This window comes from Neomonachus schauinslandi, chromosome 9, assembly GCF_002201575.2.
Source record: "Neomonachus schauinslandi chromosome 9, ASM220157v2, whole genome shotgun sequence".
Taxonomy (NCBI): Eukaryota; Metazoa; Chordata; class Mammalia; order Carnivora; family Phocidae; genus Neomonachus; species Neomonachus schauinslandi.
In genome coordinates this window covers 2,837,043-2,860,375 of record NC_058411.1, presented here as the reverse complement: position 1 = coordinate 2,860,375, position 23,333 = coordinate 2,837,043, and the positions used below count along the sequence as shown (strand labels likewise).

Genomic DNA, 23,333 nt, shown 5'->3' with positions numbered 1-23,333 from the left:
TCGATTGGATAATTGTCTTGTTCTTCCATTTAGTTTTCTGTGTGGTTTTACATATTCAACCCCATGCCAGTTGTCTCCATTTCCTCTCCATACACTTGGGCACATCTGGTTCCATCCAGTTCATCCTCTTGGAGAGATCTCTCCTGGAGGCTTTGGCTGGCCCTCGTCTGGCCTGGTCACCCAGTCTACCTCGGATTGCCCTTTGCCCCCCACCCCCACCGCATGTTGAGTCCCCTCTGTCCTGGATCCTATGTCTTCCTCTTCGTTTTGGTGAGCTCTATCCTCCAGTTGGTTCCTGAGAACAGCTCATGATAAGTAACTTGAAAGTCTTTTGCCTACATTCGCCCTTGGCCTTGGCTGGGTAGAGCAGTCTGGGTTGGGAGTTGTTTTACTTTAGAATTTCGAAGGGTTTTCTCTATCATCTCCTGGTGTCCAGCATTGCTGTTGAGAAGTCTGAGCCATTCTGATCCTTGATCCTTGATATCCAACCTGCTTTTCTCTCTGGAAGTTTATAAGATCTGTTCCCAGTGTTCCCAGAACAGTGACGCGCCTCAGGGAGGACGTATTTTAGCCTCTGTGCTGATAGGCCTTACAGCCTGGAGTTGGTATCCTCCTACCCTGTTGGCGATCTGCTTCCTGCCTCTACCCTCCTTTCTCCACTTGCTCTCTCGGGGATTCCTGCTTCTGTACTGGGGACTTCGTAAACCGGCCTCCACTGTTCTTCCCTTTCCTGTTTTCTCTTCTTATGCTTTTGTCCTACTTTCTAAAAGACACTCTCAGCTTCGTCCTGCAGTCCCTCCATTGGATGATTTTGTGGGCCTGTTTTTAGTTCCTGGAAGTCCCTGTTGCTGTTTCCCGCTGTCAGACTTCCTTTTGTCTCCCCGAGGATGTTTCTGAAGTTTCTTCTCCTGTGTGGTCTCCATGCCCTGGAGTTGCCTGTTCTCTGCATCTGTCTCGTCTTCTGTGTGGCAGAGGCTAGCCTTGGATGTTGGCAGTCTTGGTTCTGAGAGTGGCGCACGCTGCTGGGAGGAGCTTTGCCTGGGGCTCCCTGGGTGGTGGCTCGCTGGGCTGTTTTGCTGGACTCCCTCGGCCTTCGGCCCACTAGGGCCTTTCCTGCTCCCCCACGCCTTCCCACTTCCCCGGTCAGGTGGCTGCCTGGCCCTCTCGTTCTCCCAGCGCAGAGGAGGCTTGAGCCTGTTGAGCTCTTGTTCTCACTGTGTGTTGCAAAGGGAGTGAGATGGTTGTGTGCGTTCGTTCTGCTTTCCCGGCCCAGGAGGCCATGGGATTTAAAGCTTCACAGTTGGGGCTCCTGGGCGGCTCAGTCGTTAAGCGTCTGCCTTCGGCTCAGGCCATGGTCCCAGGGTCCTGGGATCGAGCCCCGCCTCGGGCTCCCTGCTCAGCGGGAAGCCTGCTTCTCCCTCTCCCACTCCCCCTGCTTGTGTTCCCTCTCTCGCTGTGTCTCTCTCTGTCAAATGAATAAATAAAATCCTTAAAAAAATAAAAAATAAAAAAAAATAAAGCTCCACAGCTGATTCTGACACCCTCGTGCTGAGAATCCGGGTGGAGGCACCCAGTTCAACTCCACACTCCATGGTCCAGCCCTCAGGGGATGCCCACGTCCCCCGTCCATGCTCCTTTGGCCCTCAGAAATCTGAGTGGTGGTTAGGGGTGGGTGGGGTTCCCTTTACACGTCCAGGGTTTGGTGAACTCAGCGGGGCAACCTAGAAGTGAAGATGGGAAACCTCCCAAAATGGTGTCTGATGCTGTTGGACATAAAAACCCCAGTTTGAGGAAAACTAAATTTTTTGCCACTTCCTTTATTTTTTTCCCCATGCTGCCCATTTTCCTGTAGCTCATTTGAGCAAGAGTTGTGTTTGAGCGCTCCTCCTCAAACCCTGTTGCTAAGAAATAGTACCCTTCTCCGGGATAGCTGAGTCTCCGCCTTTCCCCTCGTTCTGGAAGGCTGTGATTCCCCATAAAGGAGCGCCAGGTACCGTGGGCTGCCTGGGCCCTTCAGCAGTGCCCTCGTCCATCTCCAGCATGGCGTGTGACCTGTCCCATGTCCCAGCCTGATGTGCGTGTGCCCCAGACAGCTGTGAGCACCAGGAGGGGCCTGCATGCCAGACAGAGGGGCAGAGCCACGGGGTCCCGTCCTGTAGGCATCACTCTCTCAGGGCCAGTCCCAGGGCCTGCCAGTGCAGCAGCCGGCGGAAGGGACCGCGGTGGCGGGCCTGCGTCTGAGCGGCTGCCGTGAGGTCAGCTGTCAGAGACACCTAGGGGCCAGTGCAGCTGGATGGTTTCTGCGGGCTTCCGGGGTCACTGCAGCACTGGGGCCCCGACGCAGACCACAGCCTAGGCGTCGGGCTGGTGTCAGTGGCAGGGTCCCCAGCGGTGGACAGAAGGAGTGGCCACCATCGGCTTCGCCGGCCCCCACTCGGGAGGGAAAGAACGTGACAGCTGCCCAGGGAAGCGGCCTCTGAGCGCTCTGTTTAGCGCATCTGTCTGCTGTCAGCAGATGCTGCAACTCGCTGGATTCCAGGTCCTGCTTCAGACCAGATGCGGAGGTGTAGGAAATCGCTGGAGCCAGTGCGGGAGTGACGGGGGAGAGGGCGTCGGGCTTTGCCGTCGACTGGCCGGAGGAGAGAAGCAGGGGCAGAATCCCAGGACCGGCCTCTGGTAGCCTCACTCGGCTGGGCCAGCAGTTGTCAAACATTTTTAGCAATGGAGCTCATTCTTCAGATAAAATCTTACACTTCAGCCTGGTGTGTTCAACAAGTCACAGCAGAGCCGCCCCCATGAGACTGCCCAGGATGCAGTTCGCAGCAGCCCCGAGGGCGCCACAGGCCTCCAACCAAAGACCTCTTGGTCTCTGGGCAGCGAGGACGGAGGATGCGGCACAGCAGGCGGAACCGGCTGCGTCCCGGCGTGAGAGCACGAAAACCCCGAGTCAGGAGCCAGGCAGGCCATCTGACTCACCCTCAGAACAAGGACACAGAGCCCGAGGGGGAGGGGATCCGCCCTGGGTCACACGCTCAGTGGGAAGAAAAGACAGCAGGGTCTACGCCTCGGACCCTCGGACCCCACTCACTCGGAGAGTCTGCTGGTGCTTTAAATATAGGCGTGTTCATACTGGTGTCTGGTTTTCAAGCTTTCAGTCGGATAGAGCCACCAGCCTCTGGAGTGAGTCGCTGGGCGAGAGCGTAGATGCCTTCTGGTTTGCCCACTTTCCCCTGCTGGCGGCTTCCGCTGGCAGAGGTGTGCGCAGCAGGCTGCGGGGACTCTCGGCTACAGTCTTAACGTGGTCGCCAGAAACGTTTCTCCTGGGACCGTAGTCTTGCCGCAAGGAATCCAGTGGCTGGAGCCCCAGTTCTTGGGGGAGTCCACCACATGAGACTGTTGGAGTCAGAGCTAACAAATCCCGTATATAACTCAAAAACAAGCTTGTCTTCATTCCAGGAAACACAGAACCCGTCCCGTTTCTAGTTCACGTTATCTAAGCTGAGAAGCACGTCTTTGCACTTGACAACTAAGATGAAGCCCTTGACCTGAGGACAGGCCCCGGCGGCCCCAGGCGGGCAGGCAGAGGGCTGCATCACAGGAAAACTTCAGTCCTTCACTCGAACTGTATGTCTGGTCAGGATCTCATAGTAAGTTCTGCCTGTAGAATTTCGTGATTGATGGGAAAGAGTAATGGTTTATGCTGTAATACTGGCAGCTTGGAATAAATAAAATACAGTCTTATGGCTGATAATTAGTAATGAGTGTTTATCATTTGAGAACACAGGATAGTAGCCTGGTTTTCCCCCGTGAGGTCTTGATCAAGGGAACCTCCGCCGTGAGCAGCCTCTTTGACTTGTCAATATCAGAGCCTGTTGATGGGTGCCATTAAATCACCGGATACCTCCAGAAAGTGGATGTGCTCTCTCCTCATGCCTGCCCTGTATCTCATCTCTGAAAGACACAAAAATAAGCAGGAGCGGGGCACACACTCACAGTCTTTGGAAGGACACCAAAGCTACACATTAATTCTTCAACATTTCCAAATGATTTTTAAATCTTAAATTCCTGATTTGCTCCATTTTACATTTGTAACCTTCATTCTTTTTTTTTTTCATTTTTATGAAGTTTTGAATGTGAGTAAGGCAAAATTTGAGGCTGCTTACTTTTTTTTTGAAACTTTTATTGAGATAATTACAGATTCACATGCATTTGTAAGAAATAATAGAGATCTGAGTACCATTTCCTCAGCCTCCCCAGTGATAACAATTTGCAAAATAGTAGTACATCATGAAAACCAAGGCTTGTCAGGTTTTCCTTTTTTTTAAAAAAAATCTGTGGTAAAGTCCACGTAACATAAAAGTTACCATCAGTGGCTTTGAGCGCATTTATAATGTCGTGCAACCTTCATCACCGTCTGGTTCCAGAACATGTTCATCAGGTTTCAAGGAAACACTGCGCGTAGCAGCCACTCCCCAACCCCCCTTCCCCTGGCCCCTGGCAGCCACGAATCTGCTTTTTCTCTGTATGGATCTTCTTCTGGACATTTCATGTAAAGGGACTGATACGATAGGTGGCCTTTTGCAATGGGCCTCTTTCACGGAGCATCGTGTTTTCAAGGTGTGTTCGTGTTGTTTCCCTATCAGTACTTCCGCTGAATGATATCCCACCCTGTGGACAGACCACGTGTCGTCCATCCACTCAACAGCTGACGGACATTTGGGCTGCTTCCACCTTCTGGCTGTTGTGAAGACTGTTGCTATGAACATTCGTGTAGGTGTTGTTTGAACATCTGATCCAGTTCTTTGGGATGTATCTAGGAGTGGGATTTCTGGGTCATATGGTCATTCTGTGTCTAACCTTTTGAGGTTAAACTGCCTGTTTTCACGATGGCTGCAGCACTTTACATTCCTTCCAACAGGTAGGAAGGGTCCCATTTCTCCACATCCTCTCCGCTTATTATTTCCCATTTCCCTTTTTCTAGTCATCCTAGTGGGTATGGAATGGTATTGCATGGTTTTGATTCGCATTATCCCTAATGATTAATGACGTCGATCATCTTATCATGTTCTCGTTGGCCATTTGTATGTCTTTTTTTTTTTTTTTAAGATTTTATTTATTTATCTGAGAGAGAGAATGGGAGACAGAGAGCATGAGAGGGGGAGGGTCAGAGGGAGAAGCAGACTCCCCACTGAGCAGGGAGCCCGATGCGGGACTTGATCCCGGGACTCCAGAATCATGCCCTGAGCTGAAGGCAGTCACTTAACCAGCTGAGCCACCCAGGCATCCCCATTTGTATGTCTTCTTTAGAGAAATGACTGTTCAAGTCCTTTGCATATTTTTAAATTAGGTTGTTTGTGTTTTTGTTATAGGTTGTAAGAGTTCTTTATTTTGGACACTAGACTCTTATCAGATATTGGCTTGCAAATATTTTCTCCCATTGTGTGGGCTGTCTTTTCACTTTCTTTATGGTGTCCTTTGATGCACAAAAGTTTTTAATCTCGGTGAAGTCCAGTTTATCTTTCCTTTTTTTGTTGCTCATGCCTTTGGTATCATATCTAAGAAACCATTGCCAGATTTAGTGCTCTCATTTATTTTTTATTCATTTCCAGATAATTTTGTATATGGTGTGAGGTAAGGATCCAACCTCATTCTTTCACATGTGTGCAACCCAATTGTGCCTGCACCATTTGTTGAAAAGACTGTTCTTTTCTCACTGAATGATCTTGGCAATCTTACCGATTTTGGCACTCCCTTGACTCTGTGGATTTCTTTTCTGAACTCTCACTCTTGTTCCATTGATTTATAGGTCTGTCCTTCGGCCAGTACCACACTGTTTGAGCACTGTAGCTTCATAATAGTTTTGAAATCAGAAGTGTGAGTCTTCCAAATTTTTCTTTTTCAAGATTGACTGCTCAGGGTGCCTTGCAATTCCATGTGAATCTTAGGATTCACCTTTCCATTTCTGCTGACCTAACAGCTGGAATTCTGATAGCGATTGCATTAAAATCTGTAGATTGCTTCGGGTAGTATTGTCTTGCCTACTTCTTGACAGAAGTGCAGAGCACTGTTCCTCAAAAGGTAACCCACAGAGGGGCGCCTGGGCAGCTCAGTTGGTTGACCATCTGACTCCTGATTTCGGTTCAGGTCATGATCTCAGGGTCGTGAGATGGAGCCCCACATTGGGCTGCATGCTCATCGCAGTCTGCTTATCCCTCTCCCTCTGCTCCTCTGCTCACGCTCGCTCAAATAAATAAAATCGTTCTTAAAAGGAGGGGGGTAACTCACACATCACCTGAACAGAATTGCCTGAGATGCTTGTTTAAAAGGTCATTTCTGGGCCCTAGCCCCAAAGGCTGATGCAGAAAGGCTGACCCAAGCCCAGGAATGTGCCATTTGTTTGTTCGTTCATTCGTTCGTTCATTCATTCATTCATTCATTCATTCATTAATAAGGTTTTTACTTAAGTTCCAGTTAGTTAACATACAGTGTAATATTAGCTTCAGGTGTACAATATAGTGATTCAACAATTCCCTACATGACCGGGTGCTCATCGCAAGTGTGCTCCTTAATCCCCATCCCTGGTTCCCCCCTTCTACCCACCCCCTCCCCCCCCAACCATCCGTTTGTTCTATTGTAGTTAAGAGTCTGTTTCTGGGTGTGTGTCTCTCTCTCTCTTTTTTTTCCCTTGTGCTCATTTGTTTTGTTTCCTAAATTCCACACATGAGTGAAATCATATGGTATTTTTCTTTCTCTGACTGACTTATTTCACTTAGCATAATGCCCTGTAGCTCCTTCCACAAATGACAAGATTTAATTCTTTTTTTATGGCTGAATAATGAGGAATGTGCCATTTTAATAAGTTCCCCACACAAATCCTGGGACTGTAAGTTTTAAGAACCAGTGGACCTGCTCTCACTCACCTTCCCTCTGGAAGGACTTGGATTCAGCAAAAACAAGCTTCCTAGTTTGAAAATGGCCTGTGTGTGATGCGTCGTCTTCACAGCCTGCTCCCTGTTCACCCCCATCTCCCATCTCGGCATTTGGCCCTGCTTTTCCACTGGGAGTAAGCTTGTCGGGACTTCTCCAGTCGCCATTTGGGAAACCGTGTGTCTTGGGCCGTGTTTGGGAGCTCTCAGAGTGGTGGCAGAGGGAGAGTGACATTTATGGACTCTTTGCTGCCTTGTCACCCCAGGCGGGCACCTGTCTTTTCCATATGGCCTCCAGCTTAACCCTTTTCTTACACAGGCCAGGGTGCCGTGCCATCCACTGATCCCTCAAGTCATCCGAGAAGCCTTTTGTATGTTGCGTCTTGTTTCTTACCTTCTGCCCTCGGGTACCTCTTCTAACCTCTCCCTCTCTGATCACCTTCAGCCTCAGAGCCCTGGGCCCCAGCGGACCTTCCTGCAATTTACGAGGAGGGGTGCCGCCCCTGCCCTTCCCACTCCTACCACCTGGCCCCAGGTCCCTTGCTCGCTCCTTCCCTGTGCCCTCACTACGCCTGACATGCTCTTCCTGCCCTCCTGGCCTTGGTCTGACGCACATATGTTCTCAGAGCACCTCACTCTCTAGCCTTCCTGTTGCAGTCTTCTGTTTCTTTGTGGGACTGTTTGGTTAGTAAGTATTTCTCACCAGACTTTAATATCAGGAGTCAAGAAAATTGATCCCTAGCACCGTGCCTGGCACATGGCAGGTGCTCGGGTAAAGCTCTGTTGGATGGGTTGGTGGGCTGGTGGTTAATAGGTGCATGGTGGAGGCACGAGGGGTAGGCAGGTATGTGATGGTAGGTGGATGTTAGGTAGATGGATAGGTAGGTGGCTGAGTGCCCGGCTGAGAGGCTGGCAAGAGCCAATCAGTGAGTTTCCAGAACCTCCTTTGTCTCTGCTTCAACGAACATTCCTTGGGGCCTACTATTTGGTTGTTATTCGGGAAACAAAGGTCACTAAGACACAGTATGTTGTCAGGGCCATGGCCCCAGTGTCCCAGAGACTGGTGGGAGCTCGTGGGGCTGGTGGGGCGGGGTGCTTGAGGGCTCTTCAGCACTGTCTCCTCCCTTCCTGAGACAAGGCCTCTCTCTAAGAAGCCCTCCACTCCTCCAGGTGGGATTGGGCGCAGGCCCTGAGCCCTCCCCTCCTGGAGGCTTCACTGCCCTTTCCCCTGCCTCCCCACCCCTTCCCCTGCCTCCCCCACCCACTTTGTTCTCAGCTCACTCTTAACCCTTTGCAATCTGGTCCCAAGGCCCCAGGCCACTCCCTGTCCACCCAGGTCTCCAGGAACTGCTAGTGACTTCATTTTGTATTCCTCCCAACCTCTGAATCACACTTGATACCAGTGTCCAGCCCTTCCTGCTTGCCACTTCTTTGTTATTATCTCATCGGTTATAGATGTTTTCATGACTGTGCCCCAGAATGACTGCATCACAAATGCCAAGGCCTGGGCCCTCCTGAGAGCACCTGATGCAAGGCCCAGGTCTGTCTTCCAGAGCCCCCTGGGTGACCGGGGGGAGAGCCACTGTTGGAATCACAGCTGTGGTGGCCTGGGGGGAAGGCTCCGTATATTGTGAACTGAGCCAAAAGCAGAACACAAAATGACATAAGCCAGAATTTTTTTTTTAAATAAAGAGCTTTACATAGGAAAAAAACTAAAAATAAATCAAAGTATTAACAATAAGCGTCCTCACAATCACTTTTTACAATTTATTTTGTTTTTCATGTTTCTCTAACGAGCCTGTGGAAGCGTAGGGCCCAATGGTTGGGAGTTTGTTTTGTTCACCAGCAGGCTGCTGGGACCCTGAGTCATGCCCACCCTGTCCGGAAGCCTCTGGTGTGCTCGGTTTGATGTGCTCAGGCTCACTTAGCCCCAGACTCTGCGATGCCGATGGGAAGACGCTGTGAGTCCCTCTCACAGGCACGCAGCCGGTAAACCTGAGGGCCCCACGCTCAGAAGCTCTCGGGTTCCCTCACAGGATGGCCCAAGGAGGACGCACTCCTGTGCTTCCCTCGGTGCTCTTCAAAGAAATAGCCTTAGGGATGGGTGGCGTAGGTAAAGGGGATTAAGAGGCACAAACTTCCATTTATGAGATAAGTCACGGAGATGAAAAGTACAGCACAGGGGATATAGTCGACCACATTGCCGTCACGTTGTTTGGTGACAGGTGGCGACCCCACTTAACCGCGGGAGCCCTGGGGGATGTATGGAGTTGTTGAGTCACTGTGTTGTTCGCCTGAAACTAATACAGCACTGTGTGGTAATTCTACTTCAATTTAAAAAATTAAAACAGTAGTCCACGAACAAAAGAACAAATCCCAAAGGTGACAATTACCAAAAAAAAAAATCTGAGTTCATAAAATAAATCCGGCAAAGGTCCAGGGAAGCGGCTAATGAATTGGGTGACAAGCACCGTTGTCGTGGGTGAACCACAGGCTAGTGCTCATGGTACGTGAGCGCCGGGGGTCCCTGCTCCCCGGACCCCACACTGTCTCCCACCGGGAATGACCCTGACACTTGTTAGACAGCTCCAGAGAAAGAGGAAGGCATTTGCTTTTAGCTCCAGTGATTTCTGACCCTAGGACGCGTCCAGCCCCGCCCTGGCCGGCCCTCAGGTGCTTGCTCGTGACCGGGAGGCGTACCCAGTCCTGTAGGCAGACCTGCCGTCTCCACTGCCCACCCTCCCAGCAGCCAACTTTGCAACCATTTGTTTTCTTTTTTGGAAAGGACATCAGTTTATTGCACTAGAGGCCTCTCCCTGTCTTCATGCTCTGACTCAGCAGCCGCTGTGCGTTTATGTTTATCAACCCGAGTGTGCCGGGGGCTCCCCGCGACTGCTCTGAAGGATCCAGATAAGCAGCAGCCCTGCCCCGGCATGACGTGGCCGACGCCTTGCAGGCCTGCCCTGAGGCTGTCCACCACCACCCCTGGGCTGGGCCATCTCTCGTCTCGCCTGGATTCTGGAATGGGCCTCCCCGAGGTCTGTCCTCCCAACAGCCAGGCTCATGTCATGTTACTCCTGTTTTCAGAACCATCTAGTGGCTTCTCACCTCACTCAGCATGAAGTCCACTTCTTCCCTCAGCCCGTGGCCTTCACGCCGTCTGACCTCTCCCCACTCTGTCTCAGGTCACTGGGCTCCAGCCACCCGGCCTCCTTTCCGCTCCCAAAACTGCACCTGTCTGTGGGCTCTGCACTCACTGGGCCTGCCCAGCATGCCTTCCCGGGGTGGCCAGGTCAGGGAACCCCCCTGGCCCCCCCTCCTACTGCCCCAAGGCTCTCCTAGCACCCCTCCATTACTGCAGCGGTGTGTTCTGCCTCGCCCAGCCCACCCAATAGAATAGAACCTCCTGGGGGCAGGTGTGTGGTTGGTTTGCATTTGAGGTTTCCCCAGTGCCTAGCACTGGTGCACTGAAAGTGCTCATTGTCCAGCAAGTGATTGCGTGACCCCCGATGGAGGTGCTCAGGAGGCAGCTGGTCCGAGAGCTCAGGCAGCATGAGCACCTCTGTGGGGGTGGCTTGGTGTTCCGCGGGACCCAGTCTGGAGAACGCTGCGAGATGCTCTGCTTCATAAGGATGTCCTGCTCTTCGTCTTCTAATGCACAGTTACTGGCATTCCTGGGTGCTTTTATTCGGACCACCTATGCTCCTCTGTCCTTGGAGACCTGGTCTATGTCCCGCTCTCTCCCCATGGCCTCCCCTGGGCTGTCCTGTGGGCAGGCCTCCCGCTGCTGGGGAGGGCTGTTACCTGTTTCAGAGGCAGCCTCCGTGCTGCCTGCTCCGTCGGAGTGAGGTTCACGTCCCGTGTTGGGATGTGGAGAGCAAGGAGGGCAGTAACTGGGTGCACACTCGGGCTCGTGTTTAGCTTTCAGAGCTGGGTGCGATTACACGGCTGTGCTCAGATTGTGAAAACCCACCGAGCTATACGCTTAGGATTTGTGTGCTTTTTTGGATGCATGTGATCCTTTGGTAAAAAGTTGCCCTTTTATGGGACAAGAGCAAGCAAAGAGCTCGGCTTGCCCGATGCTTCAGCGAGAAGCAGGGAGCAGCGTGTGCATCCTGCCAGCGCTCCTCAGCAGCCCCAGAAGGGAGGAGACATGGCCTCCGACCTCAGGCAGGTGTACCTCACCGGGCCAGGCCAGAGCTTTGTGGGCAGGCACTTCAGTGGGGTGGTGTGAGGCTCAGGGCTTGCCAGGTGCAGGAGGGCGTGCAGGGGGAGAGCATGCGGGAAGGGAATGGTGGCGAGACACGGGGGGTGAGGTACCGACTCGGCCGAGCCTGGGCCGCGAGAGGAAGTCCCACTGCGTCCCATGGGCCCGGGGCCCTGGGAAGGCTGCGACAAGGTGGCTGCAGGCCGGAGAGCTGTTGGCAGCCAGGATGGGGTGTAGGGGGAGTGGAGAAGGGGCGCCTGAGGACGGGGGAGCGAGGCTGCCTAGCCTGGCCCTCGGGCAGCCTGTCTTCATCCTCACCCCCCCTCCGCCTGCCTCTCTCTCAGGGGTTTCCCCACCCGCCCTCTCTTGCTCTCTCCCCGTCATGTCACCCCCCTTCTTTCTTCCCTGTCCCTGGCCCGTCACCACTTTCTGTGTCTTCCCACTGTTCTGCTTGTCCACAGCACACTGCCCCAAAAGCTAATGGCTTCAAGCAGTAGTTTATTTTTGTTACCCCTCGGATGCCCCTCGGATGCAGGCAGCGTGTGCATGGACAGCCCCTCTGTGCGCCTGGGGCCTGTGTCCGAGCGGGCCCACGCGTGCCTCCCTCCACCTCCACGGGGCCTCTGCACGGCCGACATCTCTCGCTGCTGGGCTCTGATGGGAACCCCGAGACCAGGTTCGGCCCTCCCATCGAGTTGCTTCTGCCATGTTTTGTTGGCAAAAAAAGTCACAGACCAGATTCCAGGGGAGGGGACAGACTCGTGTTTCAGTGGGGCCACAATGGGGATGTTGGTGGGGCTGCCTCTCCAGATGCCACAAGGACACAGTCCTGTTCCCTCTGCTTGGCCCCTGCCTCTCCCTCCCCGCCCTGGAGCCCCTTCATCCTCCACGGAATGGGGCAGGGGGCGGGGGGGGGCCCTAGAGCAATACATCCCAAAGGGAACCCCAGGTCATGGGATGGAATAGGTGTAAAATGTAAGAAAGCATGTTCCGTGGCCAAACGGGTGGACTAAACAGGTGTCCGTACTGCCCAGAGGGGAGGGGGTAAGCAGAAATGCCCAGATGCACTGGATTCTGGTACATCTCGCACCCCTCGGAGCAGGGCAGGCGCTCTGTGGCTTTGTGTGTGGTCCCTGGGGATCCAGCCCCCCCTGCTCACAGCCCTGCGGGCCCCCACCTGGCTGCCGAGCGGACAGGGGAAACAGCTGGGGATCTGCGGCTTGGTGCTGGGAAGTGACTCGGGGTTTTATACGCTACTCTGATTTTATGTTGGTGGCTGTTGTCCGGGGGTGTGCCAAGCCACAGCGACATCTTAGCAGCCTGGTCTTCCGCAGGGACTGGTTTGGTGGCATGGTCACTAAAGCTTGTAGAATAAACTGCACAGCCCCTCCCCCCACGCACTGGCTCCCCACTGAGCCTAGTCCCACAGCTGCCATGCGTCCTTCAGACCGCCTCCTCTCTGGCCATCCACTGTCCCAGGGCTGCCTCCCCCGTCACAGTGCTCCTTTTATTTCTTGACAGCACCTGTCCTCATCTGAAAGTAGCCTTCAAAAGCCTTAGGATTCTTGCCTGGCCAATCCCGTCCCCTGCACAGTCAGCCTAGTCTGCCCTGCTCCCCGAGACTCCCCGGGCCCGGTGTCTGCAGGCCTGATGAGCTGAGCCAGGGTTCCCTCATGTGCGGCCGAGGAGGGAGCCGTTTGCTGGTAGGACTCTTAGGATGGACGCCTGTTTTCTCTTGAAACGCTGCGGACGGACAGGTGGCCCCTGCTGCAAGGCTGGGAGCGTGTGGCTGCTCGTGTGCATGTGAGCTCCATGTAAGGGAGAAATTTGGAGCGGCCAGAGTCGGGCCCAGGGCGGGAGGGGAGACAGGAAGCTCCAGGTCTCTGGAAGCAAGCCAGCAGCAGCTTCAGGTCTCCCCAACTCCGAAAGCACTGGACGTTATTTTGAGGGCAGGGCTCCCAGTGGTGGGTGAGGACGCAGCGCTAGTAACCACACTCGAGACGGTGGCTGCCCTCCTCCCCCTTCGCCGTCCTCTGTGTCCCCTGGCCTCACGGCGGCTGAGAGCCACTATTTGACTCAGGAGCTGAGCCGCTGGGCACCCGGTGCCCCCCACCCGAGGCTGGCTCATCCCTTCGTGAATCGAGCAGGTGGGAAGCCCCTGCCCAAAGCTGCTAGTGATGAGAAGGATGGCAGGGCAGTGAGAGGGGTGGAGGCTGAGCCCCCAATCCCTTGACGGGGCGGAGGGAGCAAGGTGAGCCCCTCTGCCCACATGCCCTGAGAGGGTCTGGTGGTTGGCTGGCAGGTGTGTGATGGCTGCATGACAGCAGGGAGCCCCCGTGCGGATGCGTCTTGGGCACGAGGCATGTAGAGTGACCGCGCTCACCACAGCCGGGAGCACAGAGCTGCACGTCAGCGCCGAGCGTCCACTGGGCGACTGCTTTGGGTCCCGTTGAGGCAGCCCAGGAAGGCAGGGCCTGAGACCGGGGCTGTAACAGGGACCACCAAGAGGCCTGGGGAAAACGGGCAGCGTCGGTCGGTAGGGGGAGGACAACCAGACCCCAGGCTTGGTGCTCACCGGCACCGCCGGTGACCAGAGGCTGGGACCAAACAGATGGCTCTGTCCTCACGGGCAGAGAAGCGTCCGGCTAAGGGGTGGGCAGCCCTGGACGAACCAGAGCAGGCCAGTGGGTGGCAAACAGGACACTGAAGGGGCTTGCTCTTGTCCTATGAAAAGGGGACGAGGGACCAGGAGGTGTGGAACGTGGACGCAGGCTGACCGGGGAGTAGGGCAGGGCAGCCGGCATTGTGCCCACTCGGGGTAGGGAAGCCAACCCAGCAGGGGACGTCACTGCCCAAGGGAACATACTGGAGGGCAGCTTGAGCCAAGAGGCGTCCTCCTGTTGGGTGTCAGGACCCGGGGGGTTGGCTGGGGCCAGGCCAGGTGGGTGGCTCCAGATGGGCCGTTCACAAGCACGTGGGGGCTTACAGAAGAGACAGCAGGAGTTAAATGATGCCCTTGTTCTCAGCTGACATTGGTCATGAGGTCACTGAGGGCCAGGCCTGTGCCTGGTGGGCAGCGTCACTGGCCTTCTGGCCCGCCAGTCCCTACTTCCTGCTGCGCACACAGAGGCTCTGTCACGGTCAGCCTTGCCCTTGTCCTGTCCTGTCTGAATGAAAAGCAGAGCAGAAGCGAGGGCTCAAGTGCGTGGGGAGGCCCACCGCCCCAACACCACCTTGGCCCTCCCCAGGCCACCCGCCCCCTTGATGGAGCTCCTGGGGGCCGTCACACGCCTCCTCCCCCTGCACCTCTGTCACAGTCCCCCGACAGCAATAGTGTATGTCAGTGGATTTTATGTCTATAGTTTTTTAAAACATTAACTTATTTTAGAGAGAGAGAAAGGGAGCACGCAGGGGGTGGGGAGAGCAGAGGGAGAGGGAGAGAGTCCTAAGCAGACTCTGCGCTGAGCACGGAGCTCAACGCGGGGCTCGATCTCACGACACCGAGATCACGACCTGAGCCGGAATCACGCGTCAGATGCTTAAGTAACTGCACCACCCAGGCGTCCCATTTCTATGATTTTTAATTTTTTTAAAGATTTTATTTATCGGGGCGCCTGGGTGGCTCGGTCGTTAGGCGTCTGCGTTCGGCTCAGGTCCTGATCCCAGGACACTGAAGGGACCAGGAGATGTGGAACATCAGGCTCCCTGCTCCGCGGGAAGCCTGCTTCTCCCTCTCCCACTCCCCCTGCGTGTGTTCCTACTCTCGCTATCTCTGTCAAATAAATAAATAAAATCTTTAAAAAAAAAAAAGGTTAAAGATTTTATTTATCTATTTGAGAGAGACACTGAGAGAGCAGATGACACGGGGGAGGGTCAGAGGGAGAAGCAGACTCCCCGCCGAGCAGGGAGCCCGATGCGGGACTCGATCCCGGGACTCCAGGATCATGACCTGAGCCGAAGGCAGTCGCTTAACCGACTGAGCCACCCAGGCACCCTTTTTTTTTTTCTTTCTTTTTTTAAAGATTTTATTTATTTATTTGACGAGAGAGAGAGGGAGAGCACAAGCAGGGGGAGCAGCAGGCAGAGGCAGAGGGAGAAGCAGGCTCCCTGCCGAGCAGGGAGCCCGACGCGGGGCTCGATCCCGGGACCCTGGGATCATGACCTGAGCCGAAGGCAGACGCTTAACCGACTGAGCCACCCAGGCGCCCTCTATGATTTTTTAAATTAAACTTTTTATCTTGAAAAAACTTCAGGCCAACAGAAACCCTGCAGGTATATTTCAGTAAAGTCCCATAGACGGTTCGTCCACACTCACCACTGGTAACGCTGTGCCATGTTTGCTCTCTCTGAGCATGGAGCCGTGAGCATGTGGCTGTGTGCTTGCTCCCATGGGGACCTCAGAGGCCCGGGTCCTGCAGCACGTGTTTCCCCAGAGCCGGCCTTCCCTTTCCCGGCCTCACCTGTCGTCAGGCAGAGACGTGGACAGTGGCCACACCATGCTCTTCTGTTGCTGCCCTTTGCTGCCACCTGCCTGTCCCAGTCCGGGACCCCGTGTGCACCTCCTGCATCCTCCTGCCCTCTGGCCCTCAGGACATGCTGCTGCGGACCAGCTGGGTGTGCTTGTGTGGTGGGCAGCCCCCCCGTCTGGGTCTGCCTGCCATGGCAGGGATGGCGTCCCACCCTGTGAAGTCCACTCTGCCTCCCCGTGCGCCTCCTGTCCTGTGTCAGGCTCCAGGCCTTCTGTCCTTGCTCTCTCCAAAAATAACGTGCCCCACCACCTCCTTCCCTGAGGAAAGTCTCTTCCGGCTTGCAGCCCGCGGGGGTCACGTTGGTCAGCGTCCACTCCAGTCCCAACGACCAGATGCTGTGGGCACTCGACAGCAGGTGGAACGTGCACGTCCGGGCTGGCATCACCGAAGAGATGCCGGTGGGGATCGCCTGGGAGCACGTGCCAGGTAGGATGCCAGCGCATCGTGGCTGCCCCTGGACACAGGCACCCACTCTGTCCAGCAGCCTGTGTGCACACGGCAGGCCCGGCTTTGCCCTCGGGGCTTTGTTTCCTTTCTGCTGTCCTGCTGAGGCAGGCAAGAGCAAGGGGCTAACTGAATACCCTGTCTGAGGGACCGCTTTGCCCAACTGCTGCCAGCCCCATTCCCTCAGAGTGCCTGTGGGAGGATTGCTTCCAGACTGCCTGGACCCTGGGGTCCCATGACCTTGGGCTCTCGTGGCTTTGCTGGCTCAGCCAGGGGGCACCCTTTCCCTGGGCCACCACGGGGCCACCCTTGGTCGACAAGACCCAGTGATGGGAGGGAGCAGACTCGGGGAGGGTGGTCTGTCCCATCCCAGCCGGGGGCTCAGGACAGATGGACACCGTGTTGGCATGCAGGCTTGCAGGCCTGCCAGCTCGCACTGAGCACCAGGACCGTGTGGGCCCGCTGCCCCAATGGTGATCTTGCCCGACGGTACGGCGTCACTGACAAGAACCCCGCGGGAGACTACTGGAAGAAAATTCCCGGCAATGTGACATGTTTCACAGGCAAGTGCTGGGCTCCACAGGGCTCGGGGCTGCGCGGCTCTCCTCGGGTTCGGGGCTCGCTCTCCCGAGAGCCGAGGGTCACACCTGAGGGAGGGCACCCAGCACCCTGCTGGCCAGAGTGGCCCGGGAGGACAGGGCACGGGGCCACCCACTTTAGAGCTGAGGAGATTGAGGCCCAGGTTGGGGGTGGCATGTCCGGGGCCCACAGCTAGAAAGTGTCACGTCGGGATGTGGAGCCGGCCCGACTCCCGCTGCGCCTGCCGCCCAGGCTGGGTGACTCACGAGCGTGCGGCTGCCTCTCGTCCCTGCAGTGACCTCGTCAGATGAGCTGTGGGCAGTGGGCCCCCCCGGCTACCTCCTCCAGCGGCTGACGAGGACGTTCAGCCACTCGCATGGTGCCCCGAGCAGCCACGCCACCACCCCCCACCCCGAGGACCTGGAGGACGAGTGGGAGGTCATCTGAAGGAGCCTCGGGCAGGGCCGCTCAGGAGGGAGGAGGCCGAGACGGGTGGCGAACACGGTGGTTTCGGAGTCGCTCGCTCTCGGCCACGCCTCATCAGCTCTTGCCCAGACATGTCGGGCCGGCTTGGACAGCCCACACTTGCTTTCATCCATGTTTGTTTCCGTCTTGTTCCAGAACCCACAGCCTCGGCCGAGCGACCTGGAGCTGTGGCCGGAGCGGCAGTGCCTCTGAGCTCTTGCCAGGGCCGCCTCCGAGTGCGGCAGCGCCGGCCTCCACCCCGGCCTCTCCAGGCCCGCGGAGGGGACGAGCCGGGGAGCCGAAGTCAGCGTGCTCCCACCCATGAGGGGGTCCGCACCGGCTTCACGGTCACCACAGGGACCCAAGTTCTAGCACATTCCATGCTGGCCACCCCGGCGGGGAAACCAAGGCTGCGTCTGCGAGGTGGGGTGCTGGTCTGTGCCAGGATGCAGCGCACAAACACACACACACACACACACCCGGGCGCGCACACACCACCCACGCCCTCCGGGCCCACTGAGGGCACGGCACGCTCGCCTCCTGGAGGCCACACGTTACCCAAAACAATAAAGGCATAGAAAAGGTGCACGTGTTTCCAAGGCAGCTGTGGCCCCGGGAGGTGTGGCCGGACGTGGGGGAGCTCAGCCACGGGAGCTCACTGAGCACGGTCTTTGGGGTGATGTCTAGTGCTGCTGGTGGACTTCATAACGGCCAGAAGCGTCCTCGCAGGATGAGTCTACTAATTATTGCCTTTTTTGTTTGTTGTATTACAAACCTGCATAAGATACCTCATTTGAAATCAACTCTTATAAATTTAGAGGAGAAATGTATTTTCTGAAACCAGTGGAAGGCCTTTGGTTCCTTCGCGTGGTTTGCCCTGAGCCTGCACTGTCCTCAGCTGCAGCCTTGCTATGCGTGGGCTCCCCCCGCGGGGCCGTCGTGGGACCTGCCGGCTGGCTCCGAGCGGCCGCCGGCCCCGTGGGCGGGCCTGGGGTGGGCACCCCCCGCGAGGTTCGACCTGTGCCCGCTGTGGCCACGCCAGACGTCAGTCCTGGGGGTCCTCGCTGGGCTCTGGGCCGTCGGCCCCATTACTCGCTGTTTTCCACTAAGTAAATGTGTCCGGGAGCCCCCAGGCCACAGGTGAAGAGCGATAAAATGTGTTCTCTGATGGGACCCAGCCAGCCGCGAAGATGGAGGCGTTCCAGGTCTAAATGAGGACAAGAAGATGAAATCCTAGATCCTGCTTCACACTCCACTTGTGTAGAATCCTTGTTTTACAAGTTTGGTGACAGCAGAGGCCAGCCGAGGCCGGCTGCGGCCCCTCCTCTGTATGTCGTGCCTTGCCCGGCCCCCCTCACACGGCACAGCTCTCCTCAACCCACGGGACTTTAGTGCAATTAAACCCAAGTCTAGTTTGATACTTTTAAATTACTTTTAGCTTCAGTGCTTTGTACGGTTTTTCTTTCTGGTTTTAATTTTTAGTTGTGCTTTGAGACAGTGCAATAAACTAGACTTTTCCAAACCTGGTCGAGTCTGGTGTTTGGGCTGTGAGAAGGGGCCCCAGGCGGGCACTCACGAGGGTGGCGTGCCCACCTGTGCTGGAAGAATCTGCCACTGGCGTTGGCCAACCCAGCCCCATTGACAGGACAGTGTGGTGGACGTGATGTTTAAATGTGCACCAGCGTCCCCAGGGCGGCTGTCCCGAGGGAACGAACGGTCCCTCCAGAGGTGGACGTGCCCCCGGTAGCCGCTGGGAAGGACACCGTCAGGTGAGGCAGAGCGCAGGGCTGCTGTGGGCAGGCTTCGGACGGGTTCAAGCCCCTGGGTCGAAGGCTCCAGGAAACAGAACTGAAGGTGAGCAGCGCCCTACTGGAAGCCAACATGCGGGAAAGGATCCCATTCATAGCCACAGGACACATCATGTGCCACGGGGGACCTGAACGAGGAATGTCCGACTCGTCAGGGAATGTCACACTGCGTAGAAGACATTGAAGAAAGCTTGAATCAAGAAGACATGTCCGATGTCCCTGATGAAAGATGGACACTGTGTAGACATCCGTCCTTTCCAAAGGGTTTAACTCAGTTTGTCAGAACCCTCACTGGGGGGGGCGCCTGGGTGGCTCAGTCGGTGAAGCGTCTGCCTTCAGCTCGGGTCATGGTTCCGGGGTCCTGGGATCGAGTCCCGCGTCGGGCTCCCTGCTCGGTGGGGAGTCTCTCCCTCCCCCTACTCTTGTACTTTCGCTTGCTCATTCTCTCTCTTTCTCTTTCCCTCCCTCCCTCTCAAATAAATCTTAGAAAAGAACCCTCACTGGGATGGTTTGTCAGGGGAGGCAGGGAAGAAGTCCCAGAATGACGTTTGTGCCCCCGACTGCCAGACGTGTGCCTGAGGCTCCTCCTGCACAACTCCGTGTACCCGTAGGGCTCCTGCGGGGGCTCGGTGACACTCCAGTAACTTGCTGGAGGTCACACAGGGGCCACTGGGATTGGAGCCCAGCTCTGGGGAACTTCAGACCAGCGCCGTGTGATGCCACCTCACTGTCCAGGGAAGAAACAGGTGGGAATTACCAAGAGTGCTGACAGCAGCGGGCGAGTTAAGTATGGCGTGGGAGGGAGGGCCAGGGACGGCAGGCGGCCCGACCGGACCCGCAGGGAGCTGGCACGATGGCACATCGTGGGGGAGGGGACAGGCGGCTGAGGTCCTGACTGATGTGCCCCACCCCCTCATTATGTGGACCAAATATCAAATGGGTTAAAATCTTTAAACCAGGAGCGCCTGGGTGGCTCAGTCAGCTAAGCGTCTGACTCTTGATCTCAGCTCAGATCTTGATCTCAGGGTCATGAGTTCAAGCCTCACGTTGGGCTCCATGCTGGGTGTGGAGCCTACTTAAAAAAATCTTGGGGTGCCTGGGTGGCTCAGTTGTTAAGCGACTGCCTTCGGCTCAGGTCGTGATCCTGGAGTCCCGGGATCGAGTCCCGCATCGGGCTCCCTGCTCGGCGGGGAGTCTGCTTCTCCCTCTGACCCTCCCCCCTCTCATGCTCTCTCTCTTGCAAATAAATAAATAAAAATCTTTAAAAAAAAAAATCTTAAAACTAGGGGGAATAGTATCTGATTTCTGGATGGCAAGGGCTTTCTAGACTCAAAAGTGATGGGAAAAGCCACAGAGAAAATTAAGTATATAGATTTGATTTCCTCAAAATATTAAAATGCTATAAATTTAAAACCCCACTTAAAGGGGGGAATTGCGGCATCACGGATGGTGAATATATACCTTAAAAACATGTACACACCAGTCGGAGGAACACCCAAGGCCCTCGTACAGACACCGATGAAAGGGTGTCGCTCGGCAAACGCCTGGCGCCCAGGTGGGGCGTGGATGGAGCAAGGAGAGCGGCCTTAAAACCTGCAGACCCACCAAGTCCACTCTGGGACCTGTCCCCAAGAACAAATCCTAAGTTGCGGGGAGATGCATGGCGCAGGCCTGTTTGTGACCTCGGCCTCTAGGAGCCGCCTGACGGGGTCGGGCACCAGTGTCACAGAGCGGGGGCCTGGGGGAAACGGGCCACGACCTGACTGCATCCACACGCGCCGTCCGCTGTGCGTAAGGATGTGGTTTGGCGGAAGACCGTACAGAGGGCGAGAGAGAGGGAGACAGGGTGGGAGGGAGAGAGAAGGGACGGGAACCATCGAAGGCACATGCGCTCGTACCCGTCTAACTTCCGGTGGGTTTGCATGAGGGCACCGGGGGGGCCGAAGGAACGAGTTCCCTACACAGCTGGTCACGGTGGTTGCCTGTGGTCTAGACCTTTTTGTACCTTTTGAATTTCGAGCCATGTAAATGTATTATTTATTTCAAAATAAATAAAATTCACATTTTAAACACAGTGCTAACGACTCCTTATGCCATCAACAGCGGTGAGTCAAATATCACAAAGTAAACACCAAAGACTTCTGAGAAACCTATTTACAAAGCATTTTACAGTATAGGAAAATGCTTATAGTAAGTTTAAAAATACTCAAATATTTAAGTGATCTGATGTCACGTATGTAAAGAATATGCATAGAAGAATGTTACATTTATAGATGTGCATGGAAAAAACTGCAAGAAAACACACCCAGATGCTAGCTGTGGTTGTCTGGTTGGTGGGGTGGCGGCAGGTAGTTGGCCCCTTTATTTGGCAGCCACATGGGGAGGGGTGGGGGGGACAGGATGACGTTTCCACGCGGAAGCCCAGCTACGCCCTGCCTTGGTTTTCCCTGCAGTTCTGGTGTTCCACCTGGAGCGTGAATTCTAGAAGCAGAAATTCTTTTTACAAATCACTGAAGACCGAAATCTCTATCTTGACTGGGGTGGCGGTTACATGTGTGTAGACATTTGTCAGAACTCCTCAGACGACACATGTAAGGTCTGTGCATCTCAGGGCGCCTGGCTGGCTCAGTGGGGGAAGCGTGTGATTCTTGATCTTGGGGTCATGAGTTCAAGCCCCACGCTGGGTGTAAAGCCTATTTTTAAAAAATTTTTAAAAAGGCCTCTTTCCATCTTTAAAAATATATAAAGTCTGTGCATCTATCATAGGTCAGTCATGCCTCCGTTTTAAATGCAGCCGGACTGAACCACAGGGGAGCCCGCCCCCTGGAACAGGCATGAACACTGCATGGCCTTCCCCCGACCGCCCCGGCCGCCCTCCTTGCCGGCTCCCAGGAAGCATCCTTGTTCTGAACAGGACTGGCGGTAATTCGGGAAACTGCTCTCAGTCCAGGAGCTTGAGGCTGGTGAAGCAATCGGGAGGAAGGGAAATCAGAGTAATTTGCATCGAGGTGGCATCCGGCTGAAGTCCGTGCAGGGCCCTTAGCCCCTGCCCTCACGGCCACCTCCCCCAGGCCGTCCCGACAGCACGGGCGGTCCCGTGGTGTCCCTTCTGGGTTCCCGGCCCGAGATCACAACCCCCTCTGTGGAGGAGCGGCCCAGCCTCCCCTGTCCTCCCCAGCAGGCATGTGGGGTGATGAGATTCTGGCCCCTGAGCTCTAACAGGCTGGGATTCACCGGGCTGCTGGGTGGGCTGCAGTCAGGTTTTCCTTAGAAAGACTGGAATGAGTGAACCGAACACCCGAACCAACGTGCTTCACTCCAGAGGAAAGGGGGCCTCGTTCCGGGCAGAGAGCAGTTGCCTCTGAGAAGCCAGCGAGGCCACCTGCCAACGACCAAGAGCTGAGTCGCTGGCTGCCCTTTCTGGGGCTGGAGGGCCCCAGGGCCTGATAACCCAAACGCTAGGTACTTCCGACCCAGCCTCCTGCCCTTCCTCTGGCCAGCAGTGGCCACCAGATAACCCCGAGGCTCCACTTATCACCCTGCACCATTTCCCTAGGTCCTCTGCACTCAGAGGCCTGCAGTGCCCTGAGCCAGGTGTCCCCCGTGAGTCTCAGTGGCAGCTGTGCCAGGAATCGGGCCCCACTCCGCTGCCATCGGGCAGAGAGGCCGGCCTGACCTTGCTTTCCTCAGCCCTCGGAGCAGCTCCAAGCAGTGTGAACTCCATTACCCTCCCGGCCCCCGGCCCACCCACCCACAGCAAGGAGGACATCAGGGGCCAGTGCCCCGGGATTCCCTCCTCCTGCGCTCTCAGCCCTCCAAGGCCTAGGGGCCCCAAAGTCAGCCAGCAAATGATGGAGCAGTCCCCGCAGCTTCTGCTTCCTAGTCACCCTCCCACCAAACCACCCCGCGTGGGCCCCAGAACTTCCCTGAACGTGCTCAGGCTGGGCCCCCAGGCTGCGGTGCTCAGAATGATCCAGCTCAGGTCCTGCCTCCTGCTCGCCTGACAATGGGTTCTGTGGGGTGCCCCTTCCATGGCCTCCCAGGGAGCCCCAAGGCAGGGCAGCTGCACCTCTGCATCACCCCAGTCCCAGCCCAGGGGCCTCAAAGGGGTTAGCTCTAGGTGTACAGTGGAAGGGAAGAGGGGCCCAGGGGGGTTGATCCACCGAGGACAGAGCTGGGCCTGGGGAGACATGACAGGAAGTCTGTAGGCCCAGGCTCCCTGTTGGGCTTTCTAGGCAGAGGCTGCTGGTGGCTCCAGGCACCAAGGGTTCCCCAACGCCTCCACAGGCCCACGACCCCCAAGCCACCTGCTACTCTGAGCCACTCTGTTTCCACCTTCATCCACCCCCAAAGGCAACCAGCCCTCCCCCCGACA

The 23,333-nt window shown here is 55.9% G+C and overlaps 1 protein-coding gene across 1 annotated transcript in view; it reads left to right on the top strand.

Annotated features, from left to right (window-relative positions):
• TECPR2 (tectonin beta-propeller repeat containing 2) overlaps window positions 1-17,839 on the top strand; it is a 107,345-nt gene extending 89,506 nt beyond the window's left edge. Inside the window, exons 18-20 of the mRNA XM_021679855.1 lie at window positions 15,947-16,088; window positions 16,520-16,669; window positions 16,981-17,839. Coding sequence (XP_021535530.1) covers window positions 15,947-16,088; window positions 16,520-16,669; window positions 16,981-17,132 — 444 coding nt within the window. The 3' untranslated portion in view covers window positions 17,133-17,839. The remainder of the gene's footprint in view (window positions 1-15,946; window positions 16,089-16,519; window positions 16,670-16,980) is intronic.
• The last annotated feature ends 5,494 nt before the right edge of the window (window positions 17,840-23,333 follow it).